Source organism: Danio rerio, chromosome 6 (assembly GCF_049306965.1).
Source record: "Danio rerio strain Tuebingen ecotype United States chromosome 6, GRCz12tu, whole genome shotgun sequence".
Lineage (NCBI taxonomy): Eukaryota > Metazoa > Chordata > Actinopteri > Cypriniformes > Danionidae > Danio > Danio rerio.
The window spans coordinates 32,549,949-32,569,311 of NC_133181.1; the positions used below are offsets into that span (position 1 = coordinate 32,549,949).

A 19,363-nucleotide genomic window follows, 5' to 3' on the forward strand; every position below is an offset into this window, starting at 1 on the left:
AACTTTCATACTCATCTGTTATTTATTTATTTTTTTTGGTTTGTTACAGAACAAATATTTTATATTTTAATATTAGATGTTTCTAGTGGCAATATTTGAAGAATTCAGATGCAAAAACCTCTAAATGGCGTCTAAATTTTTCTTTAAAATGAGTATTTTTATCAGGCTCCTGTTTGTATGTTCAGTAACATCACTTTTATGATAAAGAATAAGTCCTTTTCCTGGTCTTTAAAGTGAAATATCTCAACATAAACAAAGGAGGCTGAGAAAAATGTTCATTTTAGATGACAATTTAGATGGCACTTACAGGTTTTTTCATCTGAACTCTACATTTTCTATTCGACTTTTACAATTTAATTGATAATTTGCATTGCAACAATAGTATCAGCTTGACATTGTTTAAACATGCTCCAAAATGCTAGAAAAATGTTTTAGTATGTTGCTAAATCATTCTACAAATATGTCTATACTATACAGAGACATAGAAGGGAGGTGATGGTGGAGGAAAAAAATGGGTGGTAGAAATTGAGAAATGAATAAAAAAGGTCTGCATTTTCTATTCATCAAAGCTGTGCATTGATCCTCTAAACAAAGCAATATGAGATACATTTGCTGCTCTTCACTTGTTTAATAACAGAGATGTCACTTTAAATGGCGTGTACAGAAGCTGATCTGGGATCAGTTTATTATACGGAGCGTGTCCCGGCTAAATCAGAAGGGTTAACATGAATAAAGTGAACGGTTTATGGAACAACAGTTTTGCGAGAGAAAGCGAACCATCTTTTTGAGGGAATGCGAAAACGTTAAAAAAATATATATATTTTCCTGTCACTAATTTTTTTGTTTTTCCCATCCATTTTTTTTTTCCACCCAGTTTTTTTCCCATCACTACCCTTCCAGGTCTTTGTAGGAACATGTAAAACATTAAAGGAAAACTCCTTTTTTGAAAAAGCCAAATTTTTCAAGTCTTCTAAAGTTGACTTAAACAGTTTTTTTAAATTCATTCCACCGATGTCTTGTTTTGGCAGGGTCACTTTTAGCTTAGCTTTGCATAATTAATTGAATCGAATTAGACCATTAGCATTTCTTTTAAAAAATAAAACTTTTTTTTTTTTTGGCATAAATTTACTATTTAAAGCTTGAGCCTTCTGTATTTGCATTGTGTAATAAGACCAACAGACTTGGTAAAAGGTTCCTACAGTATTTTATAATCTAAGCCAAGATTTACAGTGTAGGATAATATTTATGTCAATGTTTATAAAAAAAGGACCCCTCCAGAACAAGAAACCAGCTGAATGTTCAAAAATGGTTCCCGTCAACTATTCAATTCTAGGAGACTTGAAAAAATAAGCCTTTATCAAAAAAAAAAAAAAAAAACATTGACTGTTATAATGTTAGCAAGTGTTAGAAATGTGTTAGTAATATTTAATGTTAGAAAATATAAAAATCATTATTTTTGACATTGGAATTCCCTCAGTGTGCTGGTAAAACTGAACTAGTTAAAACATGTCAGTAAGATTGTGTATTATGTTGTGTATTAAAAATGTTAGCAATGTGCTAGCAACATTAAGCATGTTAGCAAATGTTAAAATATGTGTTTAAATTTAAAAAAACGTTTAAACTTAAAAAATATGCTAGATGCCATTGATGCTATAGTATGCTCAAAACATGCTAATACAAATGAGCAAATAAGTTAAATTAACATGTTAGAAACATGCTAGTAACAATAAAACATGTTAGCAAGTGCAAAAAGGTTATAAACATGTTAATGAGCTAGCATTGTTGAAATGTTACAATATGCTAATGCAAGTGAGCAACAGGGTAAAATTTTTTATAACATTTCAAGTATTCGAAATATTAATATACTAGCAAAATTAATATGTGCTGGTATCTGAACGTTAAAAATATGGTAAGACATGCTTGATGCATATGACATTAAAATGCATTAACATTGTGCTAATTTAATGTAACAGTTGGATCAAATTAACGAGATAGAAATATGCTAGTGAAATGCTTCAAGAGACAGAAAACCCTTTCAAAAATTTAACAGTTTTACCTCTTATAAAACCAAAAAATATGTGTTAGACAAAAAAAATTATTTTTACTTAAACCACAGTAATCCCAGATCAACCATGGCTATTCTACACTAACCATTTTATCGCCATTTTTGTTTTGTTTTTTTATATATAGCAATTACCTGAATGCTTTTCAAAGGTTTTTTTGAGAACATAATATTTGTTTAACTTTTCCCAAAGCAAAGTCTGTCATCCCCTTTTAATACTGTTGCTGTCGATGAGTCAGAGTTGCTTTCCATACAGAGTCCCCTCATCTGCAGTCTAAATGGTCTTATGTTACAGCATGGGTGTCAGTTTCCAAGGTTTCGGCTCATATTGCTCCTCTCAGTTTGCATATAGATGGGAAAGGTTATTAGGTTATTGGATTTGAGTAGAGTGTTAATATTTGTTTTTTTCTGTAGAGGTCTAATAACATTTATTACAAATCTCAAAAAGAAAACAACATATTATAGTTTTCATTTTTAAAGCTTTAGTCTGTAAATTACCACAGTATATATCTAATTTGTTGGAGTACTCTTCAAATACTCACAATACCAGATTAGCAGATATACACTTACATAAGATGCCGTTTTTTTGTTGTGACATGTATTTTATTTTTATTTTTTTTGTAACTTAATACCTGTCTTGACCAGGACTCCCTGGTAAAAGACATATTGTATCTCAATGGGATATTCCTGGTAAAATAGAAAAAAAAAAAAAAAAAAAAAAAAAAAAAAAAAAAAAAAAAAAATATATATATATATATATATATATATATATATATATATATATATATATATATATATATATATATATATGTATATAATGTATGTATGTGTGTGTGTGTGTTGTTTGTTCCAACTACTTAAATAAAATAATATTTTTAATATTTCACAGAGACCTAAATGTTTTATGTTAATTCCAATTTTATTTGTGAAAACAATTACGTTATCCACATCGATATTTGTTGGGACAACATAAAGGAAATTGGTGGCATAGTTGCAAACCTAGATTATACCTAAAACACATTCTTACTCCTTTTGTGCGGCGGCTGTGCCACTTATGCCGGTATTGCTAGTTTTAAAGTGCCACCCACTATATTTCAGAATGGCAAAAATGTTGACAGCACCCACTAGTGGATTTATCATTTGAAACTTGCAGTGAAGCAGGCTGAGGCAAATATTTCCTGTGAGTCTGGGCTGATTTTTAGGTTTTTATCTCGAACAGATATTCCTCTCTTCATCTCACTCTTCTGGCTAGGATTCAGTCATCGGCCACAGGTGCGAGCAGGGGTTCATGCTTCTCCCTATGGGAGGAATGAGATCAGATGAGATCCATCTCCCTCTGCTCTCCATATGCATTGTGTGACAACATGCATATTAAAGCCTCGCGAAGCGCAGATGCAGCCCTCACTTTGACCAATGACTGCTGAGGAAAGCCCCTGTAAACCCTCCAGGACTTCTCATAGTGAACATGTCAGTGCTGTGTGGTGTTTTTTTTTTTTCATTATTTGCCAAACCCAGAGGATGCTTTGGAGATCTGACTGAAGAGCAGATGTTGCGGTGTAATGATTGAACTAGGGTGCAGTCGTGTATTCAGAGCCTCCATCTTGTGAAAACAAATGGCATTAAATGGTGATGGTGGAGCTGGGACGGGAAATGAAGCCCCTGAGGGTCGGACGGCTTTGATCAGAGGGATTTAACGGCTTTGAGGATCTGTGCTGGAGCTTAAACACATCACTGTCACACACACGCGCACACACACACACATTTCTGTGATCTCGCCTATAGTTATTTGCACAATTACAGGAAAAATTACCCATTTCACTCAGCTCAACTGAAACAAGCACTTTGTAAACAATATTTTAATGATATTTCAAAATACATACACTACTAAAATGTATTAAGTAGTAGTTATACTAATGTGCTTATATAGAGAGATGGCTGATTGTATATTCAAAAATCTTCATTAAATTGCCTAATTAGCCGTTAAAACATAATTGTCCAGCATTAAATATCCATCCCCAGATAACAGTACATCTGGACTTGCTAATTTAAGCGTATTTGAGTTGTGTTTTGTTAGAGAGAGCAACACAACGCTGTAATGCTTAGATGGCTTGTACAGCAACAGCACTTGTCAAAAAATGAGTAAATCTTCCTTTAATGCCTTGAGGTGATGACTAAAGTATTAAGTCAATATCATGTAGAAACTGAAAGTGCTTTAGTGACGTACAGTAGCGCTGCACGTTCACAAACCTAGTAAGATTAACGAAAACTAAATCCTCAGTTGTTAAAAAAAAAAAAAAAATCATATTTATGAGCTCAGAGCTGTCTGATTTTGATTTGATGATGCAGACATTTTGTGAATGTTTTTTTTTCCTAATATGTCTACAAAAGCACATGGAGGAAAGTGAACTGTGACAGACCTTTTATAGTTATATATATTTTTTTACAGTTCATCCAGAAAGTATTTATAGTGCTTCACTTTTTCAAAATGTTACAGCCTTATTCCAAAGTGGATTAAATTAATTTATTTCCTCAAAATTCTACACACAATACTGCATAATGACAAGGTGAAAAAAGATTTTTTGAAATTGTTGCAAATTAAAATAAATAAACCTGAAAAATCACATGTACAGTTGAAGTCCGAATTATCAGCCCCCCTGTTTATTTTTTCCCCAATTTCAGTTTAACAGAGAGAAGATTTTTTTTCAACACATTTCTAAACATAATAGTTTTAACACTTCTATACAGCTTAAAGTGACATTTAAAGGCTTAAAGGTGAAGTAGGTGATCACTTAAGAAACATTTTTTGTTGTGCTGGTTGAAAGTATCTTCACAGTCCAACAGTAATGATTAAAGTAAATGATCTAAATGTATTTATAAGTATTTTTATATTCAGGGTAAGGGATAAAACTAAAAAATGTTCATCCAACTAAATATTGTCGGGCCAACATCTCCCAAAATTCTGATAAGTAGCTCAAACTGTCAGCAAATTTAGATCTGGACTTTTGCGCATCTGTTCACGCAGATCCATCATTCGCACGTGCCCGCCTGCATGAGCGCCGTGCGTTCACGAGACAATCACAGAAGCGGTAAAATTAAATGCTGATTTAAAATTTTTGAAAATCCTGAATCACTATTGAAGGTACCTTAGCATGCTGGAGGAAGGACGACACCATGGCTGAAGTATTTCTGTTAGACATTTCTGTTTTAAAACTATTTTAGTCAGACTAAGCTTATGTTAGATTATCTTGTGTTATGTGTCTTATATGCACAGATGTGTTGTTTAGCCACTGAAATCTCCCGGTAAAAGATTAATGTGACTATTTTCAGTTTTATAAGAGACCTTTTTACAGCATCGATAATGTAGATTTTTATTTAGTTGAACAACAAAACATCAGTAAATAGTGCTATTCCGCCTAACCTGCCTTTATTAAGCTGAAGTTGCTTTTATATTTACATTGGGTCATTTTTAAGCAATAACATCCTTCCTATACTGTTTACCATGCTACTCTGAATATTCGCTCTGCAATAGCATGTAAGTATGGCTTAGTAATAAGTGAAATTCCTGCATGCCGCTAGTCAAACAGTAACTAATTCAATTCAATTCAGCTTTATTTGTATAGCGCTTTTACAATGTAGATTGTGTCAAAGCAGCTTCACATAAATGGTCATAGTAACTGGAACAGTGTAGTTCAGTTTTTAGTGTTTAAGTTCAGTTCAGTTCAGTTTAGCTCAGTTCAGTGTGATTTAAATCATTACTGAGAGTTCAAACACTGAAGAGCAAATTCATCAATGCGTAGCTCTACCAATCCTGAACCATGCGAGCCAGTGGCGACAGCGGAGAGGGAAAAAAAACTTCACCAGATAGGAGTGAAGACTAAACTAACTGGTGAATGACATGAACTAGTCGAGGCGTGGCTTTGAATAACAGTCGCTCCCCGCCGTCCAAACATAACATGCTAAGATAATATGTTAGCATTTTGTCAGATGACCTACTGCAACTTAAACTAGGTTACTTTTCTATTATTTATGTAGAGACTTATTTATTAAAATGCTAAATAAAAAACAATTCTACAAATGAATGTCTGCTTTTGTACCATATATTTAATATATATTTTTAATTGATTATTGTATTTATTTAAATAATCGACAATAATTATTGGCTTACTGGGATCACTATATTGCTCATATAGAGGAAGTGTTAACATCCAGCATTTTTCCTTTAGACCTCAAATAATACATTGATTTATCTGTGACCAAATTGTGTCATAATGTCATTTCTAAATTTAACTGCTCCTAATGATTGTTCCCTCCACGTTCTTTCTTTTGAAACGTGACTCAAAGTGTCTTTTTTCCTCTTTCTGTCTCCTTTCTTTCTGAAAGCCCCTTAATTGTTTTGTTGTTTGACACAGAATTGATGACGTTGACAGACCGAAGTCTTAATAAATGTGAAAGCATTTCAGTGTTCAGCGCAGCACATGCATCATTACATTCATAAAAGTCTTCATTCAAACCCAGTGCTAGTGGTTGGTTTGTGGACTTGATCGTTCTCAGCTCTTCATTATGAATGAAACTTTGGGTTTCTGTTTTTATCTAATTATAGACCTTTGTTTGTCACCAGAGACCAGCATACATTCCATTACATCTTATTGTCTATTGTTTATTTACTGAGGGTAGAGAGACATTTATTGAAGTTCATTTAATGTTTTACAGTATTTATGAAATATGCATGTTTCAAAATATGCAAAATATGTTTAAAAAAACCCTTATTGTACATATTTCATGGCTTGTAAAAAAAAAAGTGTTTCACATCTAAATGTTGTAAAATAACACAGTTAAGTCAAATTATTAGCCCTCATGTGAAATTTGAATGCTTTACAACATGAAGGATTTTTTTTAAACAAATTTTAAATGTAATAGTTTTTAATGACTACATTCCAATAACTAATTTATTTTGTCTATGCCATGATAATAGTACATAATATTTTACTAGCTATTTTTTCATGATACTAGTAATCAGCTTAAATTTAAAGGCTTTACTAAGGTTAAATAGGTTAGGCAAGTTAGGTAAATAAGGCAAGACATTGTACAACATTGTTGTTTAGCCAGTCTGAAAAAATAAGAATTAGAGACCAAACTAAAAGAAGTAAGGCTTTTTCCAGGATAATAAAATAATAATAATATGAAATAATCAGAAAAATCCCTTTCTCTGTTAAACATCACTTTGGAAATATTTTAAAAATAGTTTAATTTGTATATGATTGCTTAAAATGTTGTCTTCAACTGTACATCATGGCTAGTAATATAGTTATTTATTTTCAATTATATGCATAAAATAATGCATTGTAAAACATTGCAGGTAAAAAATAGGGATGTTGTGATCAGGTTTTTTTTGTCCTTGAGTCCAAGTCCGTAAATTATTGAATATTACAAATGTTATATACCATGGGATATAATGTTATATACAGGGATATCGATGATTCACACTAATCATTCATAACAGAGATTCATTCACAAATGAATCGCTCCCTCCGTTGGAATTAGAAGTGAAAGCAGGAGAGGGGATTTGATGCAGGACATGGATTAGATCACATTTAGCAGTATAGGAGATAATGCATTTCCATGCATGCACACAAACACATGCTCTTTGTTGGCAATGCCTGTGCAGTCACATATCCATCGATGTAGAAAAGTGATGTAAAGTTATAATATTCCTAATTAGAAAAAATATATTTGCATAGTGACCACCGGGTAAACTCCTGATCATAGATATATGTATAAATGTTTACATATCTATGGCTCCGGATGACCAGTCCTCCACTACAACTTGGTCCCACATTCTTAAAGAAGCGCTGCCCTGTACTAAAATGGCAGCACTTTTGACGCATTCCTTCCAATAGACAACCACAGCGTAGGCGACATCTAATGTAAATATCTATGATTCTAAATAAGTACTTTGAACAATATTTTTTCTGAGTGTAGTAAAGTACAGCTTTGCATTTCCAAATAAAAACAAAAGCTACCGCATAACAAATATAACTCATGTATATTTTATTGTGTTGCTTCACAATTTTTGAAAGGCTTTCCCCGACAGTCAGACTAAATTTCCTTTACACTTCTAGCACAAATACTGCTTTCACCATTTCATCAAATCCTTTTCTTGCATGTATTCTCATATGCCTCAGCGATCTTTGCCTCAGTTTAACTCAATTGTTTCACTTACTAAAATAAAGGCGTTGTTTTAGCTAAACAAGCCAACATTGGTACGGCTGTGACTTCACACAGAGATAGAGAGAGAGAGAGAGAGAGAGAGAGATGGAGAGGGAGGGGTGCACTAGTGATTCAAGCACTGTTTAGTCCATTAGCATCTGTTATGTTACTGTGCTGTAGGTGCTCAGAGAGGCTTTGCGTAGAAGCGTCCGACTAAGGCAAGTTACGCACACACACACTCAAACACACACGCTGGCGCACAGGGAGTGCAGCTGTGTGTGATTTGGGAGCTGTTCTTCAGCACCACAACACAATTCAACTCAGACACGGAGACAAACGCTTGAGAGAAGAGTCCGTAAGTACGATAATTTACTTTATCAGTAGTGAGAGTGTTAAAAATGCCAGTTTAATGGAAATTTGCGTGTAGAGTTGGGTTTTTAAAAAAGAGTGTATATCATTATCATAATGTTATAGTCGTATTTTTCCTGAAGATGTCATTTGTTTGAGTTTTGACTTGACTGGTATTGCCTTCTTGATTTGCATTTACTTATATTGTGAAGTAAGTTTTTCTTCTGCTTTCAAAACCTGTCTTTAGCTCTTTTGTTCTTGACACTGTATCTAATGTCAGTGTCACTCATGCTACATTCATCGGTTGAATGTCTTTCTTGTGTCCTCTGAGGTCAAACGTCAGAGGAAAGAGCAGGAGCCACTAAATAGGTTAAACTGCTGAATAATTCATGAACATTTTCACTCTTTCAGTCTAGCGTGAGCTAACTCTCCTCACGCAATTTGATGACTAATTCTTCGTATCTTTCTTAAAACTGAAGTCTGTAAGTTTTCTGTTTGGTTTAAAAATTACCAAAATTAATTGTTAGTAAGTGAATAATCAGTCTGTCAATGACATCAGTAAATTTACCTTACACTCAAAAAAATAACAACACAAAAACAACAGCTCAATTCTTGAGATTTCATTGAGACAACTACATTTTTTTAATGTTCAATCCACATAAATTTGTTGAAAGTGTTAAGTTAATTTAATCAATTAGTGTTGGGACAAGATGAATGAATTGTGTGGAACCCTGCATTTTTTACAGTGTAGCATAATTCACATAGTTTGAGTAGTATATGGTTTATATACAGTAAGTGTTCACTGGAAATCCAGGTTTGCCGCTGGTGGTCTTTGCGTCATTACAGTACGTCACGTCTGTATATAGAATCATACAGAAGGACTCCCGGCTAATATGCTGTATGAGACCTGAGGCAGCTGCAGGGGGTGAATCATTTCCAGCCTCTTCTCAATAATGCTGGAATAATTAACCTTATCATTTGCTTTATATTGTTTGAAATTGAAAATAATGGCAATCAGTGATTTATTGAAATCTACAGGTAATATACTAATAAATACATAGTCATGCTATGTTGGTGTGCTTACTAACATTTAACAAATTGCAAACAAAGTATAACAGTGAGAATAAATTGATGTGATGTTAGCCACTTGATTTTTTTAATCATCCTGGAGACAAGTTAAGCTTGTGCTTTTTATCAGACATTTTTGTAACATTTATGCTCAAATGATTTTCACTGGCAGTGAGCCGAATGAAAATCAAAGCCAGAGCTTAATGATTGCAAAATCACTCCCTGATGTTAGATAGTGCTTATTGTAAGACAAAAAGGCATGATAAACAGTTAGTGGGAAAAATGTACAGGCCCTGGAAGAAAATTAAGGGTTACACTTTAAAATAATGGTCCATTAATGAATGTTAGTTGATGTATTTACTAACATTAATTAAGTATAAATAATCTTGTAAAGAATTTATTAATTATAGTTCAGCATTAACTAATGTATTATTAAATACTAAAGTTGTGCTTATTAACATTAGTTAATTTACTATTATTTAACTTAAATAACATTACATTAACAAAGATAAATGCCATAATAAATGTATTACTAAGGCCGCATTTACACTGCACTGTCAAGTGACTCAATTCCGATTTTTTTTTTTTTCTCCCATGTGGCACAGATCGGATATGGCCCATGTACGTGTAAGCAGGAAAAAATCACATGGATTCCCATTTACTCAAATCAGATTCAGGCCTTGTTCAGATGTGGAAATGTATCCGATATGAATCAGATCTGTGTTCTCGTGTCTGCAGTGTTAGCAGGTAGATCGGATTTTCACCTGTCAATGCGAGTCGCGCGTCATTAAAAACCATAGCGAATGACGTCAAGTCTGACACTTTCATTTCAGAACAGACTTCAGCAGAATCCCAAACCTTAAATCTCATACACGAGGACTTAAACAGCTTTTACATAGTCATATAGCACAGGTATTTCAGCATATTAATGAGAGCGAGAGAGCGCAATGTCCATGTGACCAATAAAAACTAATGTAAAACTAGTAAATACATCATGTTCATAAATCTTTTTTTCCTGGTCATTTGCCGTGTGCTGTGGAAATGCAGACTATCGGATACAAGTCACTTTTAAAGATGATGTAAGCAGGTCTACAAAAAAAATAAAAAATCGGATACAGTCACAAAATCAGAATTGACCATCAAGATCTGCAGTTTAAAAGCAGCCAAATAGTTTATTTTAGTAAAAAGATTAACTAGCATTAACTAACAGACCATTATTTTAAATTGTTACCAAATTAAGTGAAATGAATCTCACCATCAAGTTGCTATTTGCTCTGCAATTCCTCTATAACAAATCTGTCTTATCAACATTTTTATAGTTGGTGTCTCATTTATTTTACAAGCTCCTTGTATTCAGACACCAATGAAACAAGCAGCGCCACATTCATTTTTCTTGATGCGTCGTCTTCCTCGTTAGAAATGTGTGCTTGCCTAAACAATATTGTTTGAGCGCCGATATGTCTTATTTACTATGACATCAGTAATGTAAACAAAAGTGCCAATCCCAATGGTCAATCATGCTTTTAATATGGCACATCAAACCAAAAAATAAAAATTGCCTGAGGCATTCTTTTAATTATGCTTTTAAGAATGGCATTTTGTGTGTTGGTGTGATTTCGATTAATGGCACAGCTCTATCGCCCACCCAACTTCCCCTCTCCCCTCTCTATAACTACTTTCATATCAGAATAAAGGCAAAACCCAATAAAAATCAGTCTGTACAAAAAAAGGGAATCAACAACTTTGAGATCACTGCGCACCAACTCATCCAGTCTTCAGACCAATGAAATGCTTTCTAGTATCTAAAACCTTTCAGCCCCTACAAACAATGACTGAAATCTGTTATTCATTCACAAGCATCAAATCGTTTATATCAAGAGTTCACCTAAATGCTTACATGATGCTTAAGTGTTGTATGCATCTTCACTCACCTCTCTACGGCAAGCCTTGAGGGGGGAAATGCATTGCACACACATACAAACACAATCAGCATACAAGCAACTAGGACATTCAAAATGGACTGGCTACACACAATAACACTATATGAAGCATATAAGAACTAAACAAAACAGAGCATGTAAGTATGCTTTCCATTGGGATGAAGGGAACTCTCACGGTTTGATCTGGCCTAGAGACTTACAATATACAGTGAATCAAATGCATGAGTAAATGCAGAACATTTCAAACCCATGTGAAAAGTGGATGGAATTCTGTACCTTTTTTTAAAAGCAGAAATGATTAGACTCTGTTATACAGTACTTGTATACTATGGCTATAATGAGTCTCTTAATTCATCAACTCTGATTGTAAGAGCTGTATGATTAACAAAATGCTATAGGCCATTTTAAAAAGGGGAGGAGCTATTAAGTTGACATTGCATCACACATTTGAAAACACTTCATAGGATCTTTAAATAAGAGTTCTTAAATAAATCAGGCTGTATCCGACCACTTTACTGCTTGCACACATGTTGATGATGATACATGTGTCTGCTTTTAAATGTGCCTTTATTGACATACCTCAAACAGAGATGATCTCCTGTTGCTGTAAATCATGCCTCTTTTTCAATCCCTCTCTTTATGTTTGAGTTTTCGTCCTTCTCCGTTAGCTTTACCGATCCACCCTGAGGCTTTAGGTGTCTAAGGTTTTTTTCTTGTTGTTTATCTCTGCTCGGCGGGATAGCATGTGTGATGGTGTTGTCTGTGTTTCCGACAGAGTACAGTCGATTTGAAGCCAAAATCCATGATCTACGGGAGCAGATGATGAACAGCAGTATTAGTTCAGGCTCCGGCTCATTGCGGACGAGTCAGAAAAGGACGCTGTATGTCAGGTGAGCTCTTTCTAGTTACAGGACATTTGACTTCCCTGTCATGCTTAGATCCGACAAGACAAGATGTGTTGATCTCTAAGGATCTGTGGCATCTGTGGCATTAAAGCAGTTTGCACAGTGCACACAGTACATAGTATAGACACACACACACACACACACATACACACACAAACTAACACACATATTATTAGTAGTAGAAGTAGTAAATGTTTTAATATGATTGTTTTACACTGTTCACTGTTTATTAGACTCAAAAAATCCTGTTTAGTGAAACTAAATATGCAGCAAGGTGCTGTAACACAGGCAAAGTTCCATGAAAACATTAACAAAATATTACCACACAACATACAATACATCTCCCTTCCCGCTGGACTCATTTAATGACCTAATGGCTGCCATTATAAAAGAATTTCTAATTCTATTCGTCCTGCAAATAGAAACTCTTAAACAATGACCTAATGGCAGCAGCTGAAACACAGAGTACAATGGATGATCCACGTTGCATAGGATACCCTGAGCTCTCTTTAAAACATAATTACGGTAAATAACCATTGGACCAGTTTGGTTAAAACCGATGATCTTGCCTGCCATCTTTACAAGGCAGGGCTCGAAATTAACTTTTTTACTTGGTAGCACCAGTGCTCCCAACTTCAAATATTTAGGAGTACTAAAAAGAATTTAGGAGCACCAGAAAAAAAATTAGGAGCACCCACCAAAAATGAATGAGCACCATTGCAAATTGTATTTAAAGAGATTTATTGTATTTTAAAACAACATCAATTTTTAGTACCAAAAACCAGAAACAGCTATTTAACTAATGCTGAGATGACATTGATATTTGTGTGCAATAATTCCAAAATGTATGTCTAATAATCATAGAATATTAATGATGATGAAAATGACAATAATACTAACAATGAATTACATTTCTCATTATAATGCTGCCTTGAATGTGCTTGAATGTACGTTATCTGCTATAAAAGGTCTGTTATTTTCTGAAAAATAAATGTATGGTTAGCATCAAACAAAAATGAAGCATTGCAGTAAGAAATATTTATTTTGCACTATTGTTTTTATATGCATGTCAATTTAATAAATAATAAATTTGCGCCAAAACAAACAAAAGACTATAATAAATCATTCAATCCAAGGCAAAGAGCTTTAAGCAGTCATCAGTAACTAAATAGCAAAATAATATACAACTCAATAAAGAACGGACAAAAGAAAGTCTCACTTCTATCACTCTTTTAAAGTTTTGACTTCGGTTTGTGTCATTTTAAATGCTCAGTCTCGTTATGAGCTGGTCTTGATTTGTCTGTGTTTGTGGAAAGCAGGCGAGTCAGCCGGACCAATATATGAGCGGGGTAAAGCAGGATTCTTGCAATGACCAATGGCGCAATACCGCTCTTTGTTATAAGCCGCAGTTTCAGTGTAAACTTAGTAAAGGCAAGCTTCTTTGGCAATGATGTGTACAGTATTAGCTTTGACATTTAACAGACATTTGCGCTAAACACGCAGTGAATGCAACGCATCGTGATTCGGGCACCTTCTCCAAAAACACTCAATTGATCTTAGCTGGCTGATCAGTGTTCACCACATGTCATGATCGCTCTCATCTGCGCCATTATTATTATTATAACTTTAAGTGGGGTTTGCAAACCTGTGTACTTTTCATTCTTCAGCCGTTTGCATTCTAGCGGTCACAAAAGCTCCCTGTCCTCTGACAGCGGATAGCCTTGAGTGATTGACAGCTAATAATAACCAATATAGCGCCAGGGAAGAGCGATTCAGCACGTTTTTAGAAAAAAAAATCCAAACAGGTCGCTCTACAACTGTTATATGCAGTTGCACAAATTATCCAAAATATATTATGAGGTCGCATGGCTTAAGTTTCGGGCGCATATAATTTCGAGCCCTGCAAGGCTACTTAACCTGCTCTTATTTGACAAACTCAAATTAGCGTACCAAGCTACAATGCAGAAAGATAAAATGGATTCAATAAATTGTTTGTAAAACAGTTTCATCATAGAGGTTCAAACTCGAAATGATTTAAGTTTCCTCAGAAAAGTTTCCTAGTCTTTTTATGAAATTTTATAGACAGCCTGGGTGTTAGGTTGAAATGTCAGCATATTGTCAATAATGACCTCTAGATAATTATGTGTATCAACAATTCAGTGTCCATGTTAAGTTTAAGTTTATGGAATAACATTATTTTGATGGTCAATTTTGCACATTTTGTTGACAATAATTTACATTTCAACTACATGTCCCACAGTAGATACATTTTTCCTGACTATAAGAAACTCTGCAAGTGTATGTCAACTTAAACTAACTCTAATTCTAACAGTCTGCTAATAATCTGAGAATTAATTTTGGCAGCAGTTGCACTTTAAATCAACAAAATATGTTAAAGGGACCATCAAAATAAATCAATACTAAGTCTATTATTGTTTTTCTTAATAGTAACAATAAGTAGTAGTAATAATAATTTAATAAGTAGATAATATATTAAACTTGCTATTAGGGTGGCATAGTATATCGTTTCAGCATCGTTATAGCAATGTACGAATGTGCCATAGTCACATCGCAATGTCTGCAATGTTGTTTTGGGATTATAATTATAATTTAAACCCATTATGTGCATAAGAAATTATCAAATTTGTAGTTTAAAAAAATTATTGTATTCATTTAAAAAAAATGAAGACAGTAGTCAACATTTGAAGAAGATGAAAAAAATTTGCAAAATATAAATAGATGTTGTTTAGGACATCTTTGATTTTGTGGTGGTTTTGAACCACTTTAAATGTTGACAATGCTGTGTTGATTATTGTATTGCTGTACCTCAATACTGTTTAGACTCTTTAGACAGCAATGAAGCACATTGTAGAGTTTGTTTGTTCTAATGTATTGATTTATGTTTGTAATTTCTTTTATTTTAAGCACATACACACCTTATCAATGTAAAGTTGAGAATTCTTCCAAATTAGAGTTAAATCATCCTAGGAAATTATATTCAAATCGCAATACAGTGTTTCCCACAGGTTAGAAATATACTTGCTGTGGTAGCCGGATTGAAAAACACCTTTTACACATGGCACATGGTTACCTACTGTACATGCAACAAAAAATAGATTTTTACCAATATTTTTATTTATTATACACAGTTTTTTATTTTAAACTCTTGAAATAAAAAAGAAATTGGGTAAAATCTGCTGCTGTCATTTTGTACATTATTGCCAAAGTATGTTAGATATGTATAAAATATGTAAAATAGAGTATCAACATTATCAAATATCATCAAAATCATCAAAAAAAAAAAAAAACACAGCAAATGAGAAATAAATGGCATAAAGGAATCAAAACATCTATTGAATAAAAATCTCAAAAAAATATAATAATTACAAGAATAAAAAGTGTCAGTTATTTAAATAAGGCAAATGAGTTAAATGATTATTTCTAATGGTGTATGAACATTTTGCATCCAGTAAAGATGTAATTTCGTCCTTTCTGAGTAAATAAAGTTTATCTGAGTCGTTTAAATCAAAGAATTAATCATTTAACGTTTCTCTCAGTCTTGCTGCTGTGCACGTGCTGTTAATTGTGCAGCCAAGTGAAAGTAAACCAGGTTTAAAATAAAAATGACGACGTCTTAGAAACCGAAACCCAAAGCCAAATCCCGGACATTTTAGGACATTTAGAAATACTAAATGGACCCATTTCTAAGTCCCGAAAAGGCACGTCTCTGTGGGCCTCTGCATGTGAGACTGTGAGACTGTCTATGGGAGTGTTGGCAGTTCTCACTCACACATAACGAAAAGTAAGAAACGTGTAGGGTGAGAGATTTTCCAGTGGTTAATCTGTCGTGAATGTTTGGCTATTGGGCGGATACAAAAAAAGTGTAAAAGGATGATAATAATAAAAAAATAAATGTCACAAAATATACTTGGGCAGCCGTTAATATACCTGGGCTAATACCTGGGCCTGCCCTAATGAACTTTATGTGTGGGAAGCACGGATCGCAGAAATACAAAATGTCACAATGTCAGTTTTTGTCAATATCATGCAGCCTTAATTCTAATTAATTAAGAACACATGAAATGACGACGGCTTAGAAACCGAAACCCAAAACCAAATCCCGGATATTTTAGGAGATTTAGAAACCCTGAACGGATCCATTTCTAAGTTCAAACAAAAAACATTTTTTAAAAATTATATTAAATAAAATATTTTTTGTAATTATATATAAATGCAATACTTAATGTAAATATTCATTAAATGATAGTGAAATAATAAATTAATATAAATAATAAATACATTAAATACATTCTGAAAAATCCATCTCTAATCTTATAGCTTTCATTAATGTTTGAAAATGCTTTGTTTGTGCGTTCGTATGTTTGTATTGTTTTGTCTTCCGCTGACTGCGTCATCATCGGCCCCTTATGTGAACGTGATTCTCTGAAGTGTGACTGTTTTTTGTGGCTCTGAGAACATTCAGGCCAATGGTTTCACACTAGACTGAATCACATCATTTCAGCCAGTAGCATCAAGGGTTCTACACCGACTGAGAGTTTGCCATATTTTTGCAGCCATTGTTGATCTTTTCACCTTCATACTGTATGTTCACAGGCTCTCATCGCTCCTAGCCTACCCTGGCTAGTGTGAGTTAGATAGACAGTACAAAGATAGATGGTGCTAATTGTTCTGTGAAACGCCTGCTGATGTTTTCCTCATATTTGGCTTTTGTTTGACTATTCTTTAGCTCTCAGTTTTGCTGTTCTTATGTTTTATTAAGAATAGCTCTGACATTTTGAGGATTGGAAAGCCCTTGGGCTCTGATTCTCTACACATGCATGCATATTCACTGGTTCAAAACAATACAGCATTTTTCAGATGGCTCGGTATCGAGCTCAAGCCATATTATGCGCATGTTGTTCATGCAGTTTTATATATGGATTAGGAAAATGTTACAGTGCAATTGGGATAATAATGTAAGATAAAATCACTCAGTTTTATGATTATAACGGTCTGTAATCATACAAAATTTATTCATGAACACACCAGTTGCTATGAGCTGATAATGAAGAAATATAGCTTGAAAACGCTAGAAATTATCCTCGTGGTATTCAAATGAAAATGTAATGTAGATATGCTTTAAATCAAGCTTTAAATTGTCTTTGTTACCCATATTAATAAAATAAAGACAAATCCAGCCATTATGTAGTTTTTTTAAAACATTTAATCCAGTGATCAGGTTTAAAATAATCCAGGGTTTTTAAGAGATCAAACAATTTTAATTGCAGACAATCTATTCATATTCTGCAATTACGTTCAACTAATTCTCTTTAGAGTATTAGTAAAGTGAGTTACAGCTGATAACATTAAAAACAAGACTATAGTTGTTAATCATCTGCTTATTCATTCTGTAAAAGTTTGATACGTTGTAAATAATGTTAATAAACCTGTAATGTTTTGTTAATCTTCCATTATATTTAATGCATAACTACCACAATATTGATCTATATTAAGCTTTTACAATTTATTCTGTTTATCATTAACTACCAGTGTGTAAATGCTTAGAGGCCTACAAATGAAAATGACCTAATCTTACTCTCCCTCATGTAGTTTTGCATCTTTGAGTTTCCTTCTTCTGTTGAGCACACACAAAAAAGGATTTTTTTTTTTTTAGAATGCTGGTTACTGGGATGCACCAACTTTCTCAGAAGGGGGAAAAAACCATGAAAGCATTTGACAACATTTTTCAAAGTATCTTCTTTTGTGTTCAACAGAAGAAGAAAAATACAGTAAATTGTGACAGAATTAAAATTTTTATGCACTATTTATCCTCACATAATTATAGACATTTAAAGGGATGGTTCACCCACAAATAAAAAAATAATCACTAACGAATGTTAGAATCTGGCTGACATTTATAGATGGATAACAATACTATGGGAGTAAGTGCTTAACAGTTTTCAACATTCTTCAAAATATCTCTTTTGGAATTTAACAGAGAAAAAAATACTCAAACAAGTTTGGATCAATTGGGGGATTAAGCAGGCTATTAAAAAAAACAAAAATTCAAACTAAATTGGTCTAGGATAGACAGCAGTGTAGTCAGTGATTAATGGAAGCAGATGATGATAGAAATTAAGAAAATGTAATGGCTTTATAAAGTTTTCTTTTTTCCCTGAATGAATTTTGAAAATAATTTTGATGATCATAAGCAAAATATGTCAAAAGATTGCACACATTTAGATTTGATCCAAATGAGAGAGTAATACAAGCATTCGTTTGCATTCAAATTTATTTACATTTCCAACATTAAAATAAGTTCAGTTTGTGGTAAACTTGGTGTTTATAATAACTATCATTTATAGCATATTTCATCAAAATTTTGCGGTTGTTTTTAATATTATGTACATTATATATAGGCTTTTTTATATTTCAATTCCATCTTTTTATTCTAAACGTATAATTTTAAAGAATTTATTGTAAAGTTAAAAAACCTGTATGTCAAGTTTGTAAATGTTTCATCTTATTTAGGGAAACTGGTCATCTTTTTGTTTTATTTATTAATGAAATGATAAAATCTTCAACTTGTGTTTTTTTTTTCTTTCTAATGTTTGTTTGTTTTCCTCATTCAAGCCAGCATATTTGGCGTGATACTATTTAGAGTGTGTTAACACTTAAACATGTAGTTCAGTTTGGATCAAGAAAGACATTTTTTTTTTTTTTTGTTCTGATTCGTTTAGCATTTCCATTAAAAGCCATTTTATTTTATAGTCATATTGTTTAACAGAAACTGAAAGAAAAAACTGCATTTATGACTTTTCATATATCGGATC

The 19,363-nt window shown here is 33.2% G+C and overlaps 1 protein-coding gene across 51 annotated transcripts in view; it reads left to right on the top strand.

The window, feature by feature from the left end:
- dlg1a (discs large MAGUK scaffold protein 1a) overlaps positions 1-19,363 on the top strand; it is a 220,569-nt gene that overhangs the window by 177,772 nt on the left and 23,434 nt on the right. For 47 of the 51 annotated variants that reach the window (XR_012407163.1, XR_012407164.1, XR_012407165.1 and 44 more), the window contains 1 exon segment: positions 12,401-12,515. Coding sequence is in view for 47 of the 51 variants with exons in the window: in XM_005165898.6 (XP_005165955.2) it covers positions 12,401-12,515 (115 nt within the window). In the remaining 4 variants the exon portion in view is untranslated. 51 annotated transcript variants of the gene reach the window in all.